General features: G+C 41.9%; 1 protein-coding gene across 2 annotated transcripts in view; it reads right to left on the minus strand.

Annotated features, from left to right (window-relative positions):
• The window catches only part of PRKCA (protein kinase C alpha), a 152917-nt gene that overhangs the window by 25193 nt on the left and 114093 nt on the right, over positions 1 to 13631 (minus strand). Inside the window, exons 9-11 of one of the 2 annotated variants that reach the window (XM_071451209.1) lie at positions 12608 to 12637; positions 1494 to 1637; positions 23 to 196 (exon numbers count right to left, since the gene is read on the minus strand). In XM_071451209.1, the coding sequence (XP_071307310.1) occupies positions 23 to 196; positions 1494 to 1637; positions 12608 to 12637 (348 nt within the window). The remainder of the gene's footprint in view (positions 1 to 22; positions 197 to 1493; positions 1638 to 12607; positions 12638 to 13631) is intronic. The other variant, XM_071451207.1, reaches the window with a different exon arrangement.

Below are 13631 nucleotides of genomic sequence, written 5' to 3' on the forward strand. Positions count from 1 at the left end.
AAGAAAATCAGAGCTCACGTACAACTGTCTGGAAACAAGAGTGGAGCTGGGTCAGGAACGGGGGCTTATCTTGCAGTGCCAGGACTCGTTTCTCCACCATGGTGCACTCCACATCATCATCCTGGATCACCACATCTTTTTTCAGGATTTTGATTGCATAGAGCTCCTCTGTGCCCTTCCTGTCTGCCAGCATCACCTGCAGGGCAGAGAAACAGCAGAGTGAAAATCCCCCAGTGCTGGAGTCCTGGATGCTGTGAATTTTAAACTTTCTGTGCTTAAAGGCACAGACCCACGAGAGAACACTGCATTTGACCTGAGGCTGTGAAGAAGGCTTCCAAAATTGATTGATAGTACTGGGATTAAGGGTGTGTAGTTGGTTAGAAGTGTGTAATATCACAGGGTGGAAAGCTGTGGGGTTTTAGAATATAGAAATAAATATTAAGCAAGATGGAGGTTTTAGGGTGGAGGCAGGTTGCTCTTCTTTACCTTCTTCCTTCTTTTTCATGGGTTTGGGTGATGTTTTGTAATTGTGCAGAAAAGTCTGCGTTGGGGGCTTCGAGTGATCAGTTATTGGGTTAAAAGGGAAAATAATCCAGGTGTCAGCTCTTAATTGGAGAGTTTAGTCTTAAAAGACCTTGGAACAAGAGACTGTTGGCCATTTTGTGCCTTGCTAAGGAAAAGCTGCCCAACTCATGGTTGTGAGACTGTTTTACTGATAAGAAATAATAAACACTTGAGTCTGAACATGAACGACCATCTCAAGTGCCTTCAATCCTGACCTCGAGAAACTGATACCCCAGGCCAGGGAGGAAAGGTCCCTCAGATGCCTGAAGATTTAGAGAGATGGCAAGGCAGCTTTTCCTTTAATTTGTACAGACAAATTTGATCAGAGCTCCAAAGTCACGATCCTTGTACAGTTCAGCCAGCCTGTGCCCAAACCCACTGGCTGGCTGTGGGCTCGTTGCTGAAGGGCTGATAAAATGTTAAGTCCCAGGAGACTTCTTCAGCAAAGGGCACTTCATCACCTGAGTTTTGTTCAAACAGGCAGGAAAATAGCAGTCTGTTCTCTCAACTATTGGATTTCTAATACATATACACACTATTCCTGGTTTTTTCCAATATTCACCCTTACTAATGTTGGTGACTTCCAGAACTGGCAGAGTGACCCAGGTGTTAAAGCCAGAAAAGCAGACCTAATTTCCTTGAAATTGCCAAGAAGTGAGGATCTGAAAGTCAGCCACGAGTTTGCATCTTGCCCAACAATCTGAGTTTTTAAATTTATTTTTGTTTTTTCAATATCCCAATCAGGACTAAAGTCTGCTAAGCCTTAGGGTGAATAACCCTACTCCTGTTAAGAAATCAAAAATTCCTTCCTCAAAAATGCACTTTTGACTCTGGATTTTTTTTCTTAGAGAGCTGTTTATTCATTCTTCCTCGAGCTAAAAAAAAAAAGAATAAAGGAATGTGAATGGATTAATTCTGAAGAATCCTACCTTCCCAAAGCTCCCCTTTCCAAGAACCATGAGGAAATTGAAATCTGTCAGCTTCACCCTGTCCAGATTGTTGGATGGCACACTTGAGTTCTTGTCTTCTGTTGAAGTAATGACTTTGTTACCAGCTGGCCCAAGTTTGGCTTTCTGGAGAACATACACACACATACACACACAAAAATAGCAAAGTGAGAACTGCCCATTTCCTGGCAGAAGGGATCTCTGGGTGGAAGTTAGAGCTGGAAATGGCCAGGTCTGAGGTGGCATTCCCAGGTGAGAGGCTGCATAACAAAATATGCACAGACACACCTTCAAAGACTCATTCCAGCAATACTTTTGGCATTATTGAGGGAATTAAAGTGGAAAACTGTGTTCATGTATAACCAGATAAAGCAGATACACTTATCTGGTTAAAAGAGCAAAAACCAAAGCAATGCCCAGAAACAAAATTAAAAAAAATCATCATTTACTTTCAGGCCAAAAGCAGCTTAAATGGTGCTTTTGTTCTGAAAGACAAAGAAAAAAAAAAAAAAGAGGCTATCCAAAAATACCATGCTGTAATGTACATTGGTATTTTAGGATATAAACAACCTCCTCAAAACATTCTCTTTTCAAATGGAATTCTTCAACAGGTCACTGCATAGCAAGAGACAAGAGAATTTTGACATGCACTAAGAACCTGCATTAAAAATCCCACAGCGCATGAGAATTAATGCAGATGAACATGGCCACTTTCAAACCAGCAGAACAATCAACTTTGATTTTCAGTCAAGGGTTGATCTGGAAAAGGGAGGAAGGGCAATATTACAGACAAGGGCTGTACCAGACACTCTGGTGTACAGGGGGCTGCAAGTCTCAGTATTTCACATGAGACACCATGGCATGGCTCACGTAAGCTGCATTTCAAATCTCAGAGTTAATGCAAGAGAAAAAAGTAAGACTCACCAAAAGATAATGCAGGCTACAAGATAATATCCTTTTTTTTTTCCTCAAAATAATCCCATATACCAGCAGAAGCAAAGCCAATAAGGTTTAGTAATTCTTTGGGATATAAGTGCTGTCCCCATCTGTCTGGTGTGTTGCTCTGGTTAATAACCTCTAATATGGTTGATTTACTTTTTGCCAGTGATGTATGTCTGACAATTCAGGGTAACTACTCTTCCCTCTGCTTCACAAAAGGACAATATTTGTGTATTATCCTTCTTTCACAGATAAAGAAAATTACAGAAATGGAGGTTTATTCAAAGTCACACAATACCTCCCTTTAAAAGCCATGCCTGGCTTACTTTTGGCACTGGAAACTGGGAGTTACCAATTTTCCCCTCCTCAGAGGGGTGTAAAACCATAAAATTGAGAAGCACTTGATTCACAGACTCCATCTACTCCTGCAGTAATGCCAGATAATCATCTGACAAAATAACCTCCTGTCACTTGAAAACCATATCCAGCTTGGATGGCTCTTCCTGCAACTTTATAAGTGCAGAAAAATCTTATGCCCTGCCACAGGGACATGAATTTTGCAAGTTTAGATCTCGTTATTAAAAAACCTGCAACACAGCTTAGAATGGGGAATTTCCTCCACAGCAATGTTATTATTTGTTTGCATGAAAGCAGCACTTGGAGATGCTGATCAGGATCAGGTGCTGTGCAAACATTTAGGGAGACCCAGTCCTGGATGTCAGCTTAAATCCCAAGGGATGTTCCCAGGGCAGGGCTGGCTGCTGGGACAAATCTGTGCTGGAGCTCTCTGGCAGCACAGAGCTCCTCTTGAGACCACACAAGATTGAGCCATGAGCAAAATGAGGGGAAAAAAAATCCCCCAAATCCTAATATCCGTTATTTGTACAAGATAAAGACGTGGCTCAAGGGAGCAGCTTTGCTGGCCATGCCTTTGTAATGTTCCACAAATGGGATCTCAGATAAAGATCTTGCTTTTCTCATGCACAAAGCAATTTCAATATCCTCCTTTTCACTGAGTAATGGAGATCCAAATCAGGCTCTGAATGGGCAGCACCAGCTTTATTTCTTACACCTTTAAACCCACTGGGCAGGGTGTTGGCAGTTGGTTTGAAAATGCATAATTCGAAACAAAAATCAAATTTTATTCCAAGGCCATTTTTTTTTCAGGTGCAAACCTGCCAATCAGGCAGGGAGTGCTCTCTGCAGCACTGCAATCCCAGGCTCTGGGGTTTCCAGCACTTTTTCCATAAAAAAGCATGGCAGACTCAGCAGCAGGCTCCTGTGCCTCCTGCTGGCTCCAGAGCTGGAGGCACTGCACTCACTCGGAGTCAACATGGGCTAGAATTGTCAAGATCTCAAGGCAAGGATCTTAAAATAATATTTGAGAACCCAGCCAAGGCCTCCCTGCATCCTCTGAGCACTTAGATTCCATGAGCAACAGACATGCTCCTCTCAGTCCCATTTTTCAGCTTTTTTTATGTCAGACCTCACTCTGAGTTTGAGAATCTCTTTTTGCAGATGGCAGATTTTTGAGGAGAACAAAAAAATTCCTCCTGTGTTCTTCAGGGGCTCCTCCTGTGTGCTCAGGTGGGCTCTGAGCTGTGTGACCTGGCAGGAGGTGGACAGGCAGGAGTTTATGGGTGAGTGGCATGGGATGGTGACAATCTTGGGGATCCCCTGGCTGAGCTGCCATGGGAGGGGTGGAGAGAGAACCCTGCTGGAAAAACCAGGGACAGGGCAGCCAGGGAATGCTGGGAACAACCAGACTGACTCAAAGGAAGCACATAGCCCCAAAGTGGCAGAACTCATGAAATTATCATAACCTTATCAAAAACCCATCACCTTGGCCAGCCACCATTCCCTCAGAAGCATGCAAAAACCCTTTTTTCACATTTGGCATGTGAATTCCTGTTAGTGCTTTTTGGCTTAAGGTCCTAGTGGAAATAGAGTGAGGATTTCAGGACATTTCACTGAGCTCTATCATGAGTTTTGTATCTGGTTTTTTTTTGTATCATGAGTTTTGTATCTGAAACACCTTGGCTGTAGCAGACAGAAAATGTCATGCAGCCAATATCCTCTTCCCGACTGCCAGAGCAAAACCAATTTTGCAGCTACAGAAAGGACATAAACTCAAATTATTCCTAAAAGCTTAATGGAAAAAACTGATATTTTGCCTTTCCTACCATGACTAAAATTGAAAATCGCAGAATCCTATTTGAACCCTCCTTTATTTTTTATGGATATTAAAACTTGCTGAAGTTGAAGACAGTATCCCAGGCCCTGGATTAATTTTCAATCCACATTCCAACTCCTTGGCTTATTATCTCTGATAAAACCACAGTATTGTTACAACCAAGCCAGCTTGCAGCAAACCAGCCAGGAAAATAGAATGTTAAAGATAAATTAGTCTGCACTGGGAGCAGGAAAGTTAATCTAAAAAGAAAACAAGACATGCACATCATCTTACTTCCTCTGCTTTGGACGCACCTTATCTCGGCCAGCTCTTTTACCCTGAAACCACAGGTGAGACACATCTTATATATTCAGCCCAAACTCACTTCTCCATTGAGTGCTAAGAAATTACAGCGTGCTACCCTGGAGAGACTCTGGGAATTTGGTAGGAGCTTTTTGCAAAAGATATCTCAGGTTTCACAGTAAAAAGGCTTTAGATTTCTTTTTAATCTAAGAGTAACAATTGTACTTTTAATTAAATAGGAAAAAAGTTATCCAAAATCTAATGAGAAGTGTGATGCAAAGAAGAAACAGAAGTGATTTAGGGAATAGTAATTCTTCATTTTTTATGGCAATTGCAGTAATTCTTGATGATTCTTTTCAAAACTTTCTGATTTTTCCCCCTGTGAAGAAAATTGACTAGGACAAAGCAATAAATCTGATTGTTGGTTCTTCTGCCTTCTGTGTATATCTGCAGTAGAGAATCTCAGGAATTACAGAGCTAAAAGACTGAATTGGTCATTTTCCACATTAGCCAATAATAAATAAAAGTTGTGAGGATTAAAAATAAAAAAAATACAAAATTCTCTTTCATACTCCCCAATCTCTTTAGGGTAACGAGTCTCCTTCCAAGATGTCAGTGCTTTAACACCTTGCACTGCTCTCCTCTGCTGCTGGGTGAGATTGGCTTTGCTCCCACATGGGAAACAAACCCCAGGCTCCAAACCCAGAGCCATCCCCTCCTACCCCCCAGGCACAGCCTCAGGAGGAGAAACCCACCCCCTCTGCCATGGTCAGACATCCAAGCCAACCCAAAGCTTGGTGTGCAGCTCAATAGAGGAGGTGCTCCTCGGTTGTCAGGGAAACTCACACCCAGAGAGTTCCCAGATGCCAGCAGGATCATCACTGGCACCACATTTTCGAGAGGAAAAAGTGATAAATGAAAAAATATTTACCAACAATGCTGAATGCCCACCACATGAACAGAGTCCATCCTTTATTTATTGGCCCCACCAGCACCTGGTTTACCTGGGAGGTAAAGGCAGAGCTCTGCTGCCAGCAGCTGAGTGCTCTGGATTGCATATGGATGCCAGCATTCCCTCCTCATCTTTCCAGCTTCCACCCACCAGCCCTGCTCTGCCTGTGCTGAAACAGTGAGTGCATGATGGAACAAGAGCCTGCCCAAACCCCACAGCTCTGACAGCCTGAGCAGGCCAAGGAGTGACTGCACAGGGCTTGTCTGAGTGTCACAGAATCACTGAACAGTCTGGGCTGGAATGGACCTAAAAGTTCATCTCATCCCACCATGTCCCCATGGCAGGGACACCTTCCACCATCCCTGCTGCTCCAAGCCCTGGTGTCCAACCTGGCCTTGGGCACCTCCAGGGATCCAGGGGCAGCCACAGCTGCTCTGGACAACCCAAGAACTGAGATTTGTGGAGCAGGAATGTCTCCTTGCCACAATTCAATCCCTCTAAAAATTCTAACAAAATCCCTGCCTCTCACATGGCAAGAAGTTCTCAACAGTTCTTTGCCAGAGCCCCAGGTGCTCCTCAGGTGTCCCTGGGTGCAGGAATCAGCCACCTCACACTGCCACAGCTGGAGCCAAGGCTTCTGCTCCTAATCCTTGAATCAGCCCAAAGCCATTGCAGGTAACACTCTCCATATCACTTAGAAAAATGGCAAAATGGATGATGAGAAGTGAGGATGGAACAGCCTGGACAGTAAAATTCCAGCTTCACTACTCCAGCCTAGGAGGCTGCAGGTGTGAAATGAATGCTCAGGTCTGCATGTGGCTACCAGGACCCTGCACAAGGAGCATCAGAGCAGCCCAGATCTCAGACAAACCTCAGAAGATGGCACTGACAGAACCAGCAAAGCTCAGACTAAGGATGGGAAAACTGAAATAATAATGATTTATCCAAGTCTCAAGGAAAGACCCATTCAGTTTTCCAGTCATGTACACACGAAGTGGGAACTTTGATCAATGTGTTGAGCCACTAGCAAGCCTTTAATAAAGCAAATAAATCCAATAAATTTCAAGTCAAAATCTGGAAGAAAAGCCCCCCCATCCAGTGAAATGTTCTCTGTCATTGTGGCAGCTTGTTTCTTACATTATTGCATTTCCAATTCCACGTAATTATAGATGCTCTGATAGACTATCAATTTCCTACTTCCCACAACTTAATTACCAGGATGCTGAGAATTTGAAATGAGGAGTCCATTTCTAAGCCCCAGCAAGACCTAATGCTTCACCAGGCTGAGTTTAATCTTCATGCCATAACCTAAGGGCACTTTGTACCTCATCAGCAGAGTTCTGCTGGAAGACAGGGAGGTGCCCAGGACAGAGGCACCATCGAGGATTCAAGAGGTTCACACATGGATTTCAGCCATTCCTTGGTGAATTTACACTGCAGCAACATTTCTCTGCAGCAAGGGGAACACTGAAGAGATATAAATAACCAAAAAGCTGTTTATCAGCACTCTGAGATTCATTTTCATGATGGCAGTGTCACTACGGTGAACTGGGATGTAATTAGTAAAAACCACAATATATCAAAATGAGAATGTGTTTTTCTTTCAATGGCTAAAATAGTTATTGAAAAAAGAGCTGGGAAAAAATCATAGCATTCCCATTGCTAGCAAAAAGGCACGAGTGCAAATGAGATGGTTCATAAAGATAGAAATGAGGTGGGTGATAAAACTCTACCTGGGACTTAAATACCAACTATTTCATGTCTTTAGTTTACTTTCCCCCTCATTTCCTCCTCTCCTCCTCTTAAAATTGTTTTGTATTTATCTTGTTAATTACTAATAGTAAATTTATTTAAAGGATTTGCCTGCAACAGATATTTGTGCTGAGATTGTGCTGTATGTGAACAGGATTAAAAATGCCTTTTGCAGGAAGCAGGTCCAATCCAGGGGAACCCCACTCCTGAAGCCACCAAAGTGCAGGGCTGAGCAATCCCAAGGTGAGCAGAGCAGGACCTGCTTCTACACCTGCAATTATATTATTTGATTAGAGGGATAATTCCCATCAGTGCCAGTTATTGAAGTTGAATAAAGAGCCGTGTGAAAAACATTATACTGAATTTTACTGAAATTATGGATTAAGTAACAGGTTTGTATTTTCTAAGGATATATATACACACAAAGATTGTGGATGATTTCCTTCTTTTCAGGCCTTTTGCAGGAGCCAGCTCAGCTCTGGGAGCTTTTCCCTGTTCTTTGCTGACCTCTTGTGGTTTCTCATTCTGAGGAGAAATTATTTTCTCAACCTCAACTTTACTTAGGATAAAGAAAAAAAGGGAATCTGAAAGGACAAGACAACAGTTTAATATATCATGGAGCTCCTCAACAGATCTTTTTTGTGGGGTTTGTAACAACATTCCCTATTCAGTTATTTTTGTTAAACTTTTTTAGTCCTGCTGGATACAAGTTAGAACTGTGTGAAGTACCTGAACACACAATTTCTAAAATATTCCCAAATGTGCCAGGCACAAGGTGGAGGGATCCATATTCCCTAGAAAATTAAGATAGTGAAGTCAAAGAACTATGAAAGACATTGGGAAAGGGATGGATCTATCCCCAGACAGGAATTTCAGGGGATATTGCCCTGGACAACAATGTCTGTCTGTGTGAGCTGTGAAATCCAGAGAGGGAAGAGTTTCCAGTTCCCCATTTGGCACTGTCAACATGTTTAATCTGTTTAATAATCCTGCAGCCACCTGAGTCCACTTTGTTTCATGCCTTTACTGCCAAACACTCTCTCCCCTGCAACAGAGCAGTGCCTAATGAGATGAAATGTAATTAAAGAGGCTGCCTAGGAATAATATTCAAGAATTCTTGCAGAAGTATCCTGTGGTGGTGGTAATAAAAATCCCCAAAAGCAAATAGGATGCTGCAACAGCAAACCCCTAAGTGTCAAAAGAAGAATTGCTTTACTATATGCTCCTCCATTCTTTAATTATGCAAATTACTGCTAGTTTTCAATAATAAAAAAAACCTAGAGCATGGATTTTGCTTTTAAGCATAAACCTTATTTCAATAAGGGAAAAAGAAAATTAAATTTCTGTTCTAAAAGAATTTTTAAGGACTTCAGCTCTCCCTGATCTTAGAGCAAATCCCTGCAATCAAATCCCACCAGCCATTCAAAGCTGCAGAGCAGGACTGATTGTAAAACCTTGGGATTCTGCATCCAAATCTTCATGTGCTCTGAAATGATTTATCTCTCTCACACACACAGATGAAGGTGTTTTCTGCATGATGTTGAGAAATAATCTGTTTAAATACACACTTTGCAGTGGGACAAAAGCAGGATAGGTGTGTGGCCCTTCCCAGTGTCTGATTATTCCATACACAAATATTCACAGTATCTCCCATTTGCTGAGATATTATAAATGAATTTTTGTACATTTCCTAGTTCCTAGCTCAGAATTGTTGTGTTCTCCTCAGGAATGCTGCCCTTCCTCCCTCACTTGCTCTTGCTGCTTCCTTCCAGTTCCAGCCCTGCAAACCTGGGGATGGAGCCTCCCCAGCAGCCCCACACCAAGGGACTCCCACAGGTCCATCCCAGAGATGCTCCTGGCACAGGGATGTCCTGCACCATGATCTCCTGGCACAGGGATAACCTGGCACAGGGATGTCCTGCACCATGATCTCCTGGCACAGGGATCTCCTGCACCATGATCTCCTGGACCATGATCTCCTGGCACAGGGATCTCCTGGACCATGATCTCCTGGCACAGGGATCTCCTGGACCATGATCTCCTGGCACAGGGATCTCCTGGCACAGGGATCTCCTGCACCATGATCTCCTGGACCATGATCTCCTGGACCATGATCTCCTGGCACAGGGATCTCCTGGACCATGATCTCCTGGACCATGATCTCCTGCACCATGATCTCCTGGCACAGGGATCTCCTGGCACAGGGATCCCCTGGACCATGATCTCCTGCACCATGATCTCCTGGCACAGGGATCTCCTGCACCATGATCTCCTGCACCATGATCTCCTGGACCATGATCTCCTGGCACAGGGATCTCCTGGACCATGATCTCCTGGACCATGATCTCCTGCACCATGATCTCCTGGCACAGGGATCTCCTGGACCATGATCTCCTGGACCACGATCTCCTGGCACAGGGATCTCCTGGCACAGGGATCTCCTGGACCATGATCTCCTGGACCATGATCTCCTGGCACAGGGATCTCCTGGACCATGATCTCCTGGCACAGGGATCTCCTGGACCATGATCTCCTGGCACAGGGATCTCCTGGACCATGATCTCCTGGACCATGATCTCCTGGCACAGGGATCTCCTGGCACAGGAATCCCCTGGACCATGATCTCCTGGACCATGATCTCCTGCACCATGATCTCCTGGCACAGGGATCTCCTGGACCATGATCTCCTGGACCATGATCTCCTGGCACAGGGATCTCCTGCACCATGATCTCCTGGACCATGATCTCCTGGACCATGATCTCCTGGCACAGGGATCTCCTGGACCATGATCTCCTGGACCATGATCTCCTGGACCATGATCTCCTGGACCATGATCTACTGGACCATGATCTCCTGGACCGTGATCTCCTGGACCATGATCCCCCCCAAGGATGCTCCTGGGCTGGGCTCAGGGCTCAGCCTCACTGCCAGCAGCAGGGCAGGGGATTTGTGCTGATTTACTGAGAGAAGAAAGAAAATAAACAAGGAAGCATTTTTTCCATGAAAACCCCTGAATTGCAGAGTGTCCCCATAGAAACAGAATGCCAGCTTTCTCTGAAGGAATTTATGTTTATAATCCACCAGGAATAAACAGGAATTTTGCCCGTGAAGCAGCAGCCGTGGGAAATCCTTCAATCCCTTTTTTGGGTGCACTCCTATGGTGGAAACATGAATTAACCAAGGGCTTTTGTCAGCTTCTATCAGTGCTCTTCAAGGCCTGGATTTTACAATGAGGTGACAACACTTCCTATTTCTGCCAGATGCATTTTATCAGGGTGACTTTTGCTCTGGTTTAAAAATGCATTTAAGCAGAGAAACTTCCAACTTCCCAGCAGAAAACAAGTTTCACCAATGAAACCACCAGGTGATTTTATTTTCAAAATGAAGGATAGGATTGAGGAAGGGCAGTTCTCTTCTGTTCAGGCTTTTCTAAGATAAAAAATCAAGGTTAAGGAAAGTGATTAATTTAATTTTTCTGGTTCATTGTTAGAACATTTGTTAAAATCATGCATTAATAACATAAACAACTCTTAAAAATAATGTTTGATTTTTAAATTAAGTATTTTAAGCCTTGAGTGATAATGTAAAGTGCTCCAGGGCAGCTTCAGTTGTAAAAACACTACTTGAAGATGATAATGGCTTCAACTTAAGATTCTTAAAACACAGTTTACAGCACAGGAAATTCAAATTTTGATCAAAATTTTAACTTCACCAATGTATGAAGCTGAAAGTGGTTTGTGCCAGTGGCCTTTGCCCTAATAAAGCAAGATAATTTGTTAGAGATCCATGCAAATATAAACAAAACACATGTTAAGTTCTCAATGCTGAGATGTAACTTTTATGGCAGTAACTCAGTGATGTGGGGAATAGTGCAAGGAGCAAAATGAGAAATAAACAAGGAGGGTGAATTGGTATTTCAGGTATCAGAGCATCTGTGCACATGGGTAATATCTCCTACAATACAGCAATAACATCCAGCAATAGATGTGCTATGTTAAATCATAAAACATGCATGCTCTAAATTTAACTATTTAAATATACAGTGACCATGAGCATTATTTCATCTGTGAAAGTTACTTCAAGTTCCATGAATGTCTTTCAAATTAAAGATGCACCTTTTTCCATTTTCCATGAGAAGGTGGCACTCATTTAACTAATTCCTCCAAAAAAAGGCACAATGCACCTGCTCAGGTTTGATCACTCTTTTTTTTTTTTTTGGTAGCAAAATTCTAATCTGGGGATCACTTTATGAGAAGTTATGGAACAAACTGTGAATACTTCATACTGAACTTTTTAAAAATAAATGTTAAAAAATTATACATCATAATATTTCATGAATATGAAATATCATTATTATGAAATATCATTATTATGAAGCTCAGGTTTGACCACTCTTTTTTTTTTTGTAGTAAAATTCTAATCTGGGGATCACTTTATGACAAATTATGGAACAAACTGTGAATACTTCATACTGATTTTTTAAAAGAAATTTAAAAATTATACTTCATAATATTTCATGAATATGAAATATTATTATGAAGTATTATATATAGTATTATACTGAATTATATATAGTATTATACTAAATTTATACTAAATAAATAACTATATACTATAGTATTATACTAAATTATATATAGTATTATACTAAATTTATACTAAATAAATAACTATATACTATAGTATTATACTAAATATCTATAGTATTATATATATTTCATATATATTCATTATATATATTTATGAAATATTATGAAGTATAACTTCAATTATTTATTGATATATACTTCAATTATTTATTGATAATTTAAATCATACTTCAATCTTCAATTTTTTTAATACAAATTAGAAAAGCTTCAAGTGGAAAAAAAAAACAAGTGCATCCTTAAAAACCAGTGAGAATGAAATTAAACTGAAGAAACTTCAGATGTTGGTAAAGGAAGTTGTGTGTAGGAGAACACCAAGGAGAAAACTACCTTGAAGAAGTGGATATTTACATGACAGTCCTGGAAGAGACAGGAGAGGGAGAAACACTGCGTGGTTAGTAAGAGGCTGGCACAGCACAGCATCCACAATTAGCAGCAGAAATAAACAAATACAGACACAGCAGCAGCAGCAATACAGAAATGGACACGTCTGTTAAGCACACAAACAAACCCAGGCCAACTCAAAGGGTGTTAATCACAGGCAGGGGCTGTGCTGCTCCTCAGCTCACAAACACACAGCCCATGCATGAACAGCCTCTGGCAAAGCCTCCAGCTGTGCACAGCTGGCCAGGGGCACTGGGGCTCCCAGCCCTAAACTGGGGTGACAGCACACAGGGATTTGGGATTTTTTGCCTTGCCTTGTTTTGCAAAACACTTTTTGTTTTTATGTAAGGGATGAGGAAATCCCTGCCATCAACGTGATTTTTTATATTCTTCACCTCAAATCACAACCCAGTGAGAAAAGCCTTAAGGAGATCAGCAAACTGAAAGCAGAGATTTGTGCCATCTAGTTAAGGAATTTCAAGTTCTCCAGTCTGAGCTGTGGTGAGTGGATGGGAAACCTCCAGACAACTGCATATGGGAATTCCCCCTGCCAAACTATAGTACAGAACAGATGGAGTCATCTAACAGCATCTCTATAATGCTGCAAACTATTCTCTAATGATTAAATATGCACAATTTAAAAATAGGAATGAGTGCCATGGCCAAAAAAAGCAGCTCTTCTTTTTATATCTCTTTATGCATAATGAGTGTGGATTGATGTGCCAGTGATATTTTGGCTGGTCATGATTTCAGTGTGGCTTAGTTTCTGTTTCCTGAAAAGTAAATTTCATCTTGTCATTTGCAATTTGAAGTGTCAGCAATGTTATTGCTCTTTCCATGTCCCCTTTGCTGACCTGCCTGAAGCTTCAAAGTGGGAATGAATATTGGTTAGAGACAGATATGGAAGAGACCATATCTTTTATTTATTTAAAAAAAAAAAAAAAGAGTAAAGTAACTGCAGTGTAACAGC

Source organism: Agelaius tricolor, unplaced genomic scaffold (assembly GCF_023055355.1).
Source record: "Agelaius tricolor isolate 1412-34295 unplaced genomic scaffold, bAgeTri1.0.p SCAF_32, whole genome shotgun sequence".
Lineage (NCBI taxonomy): Eukaryota > Metazoa > Chordata > Aves > Passeriformes > Icteridae > Agelaius > Agelaius tricolor.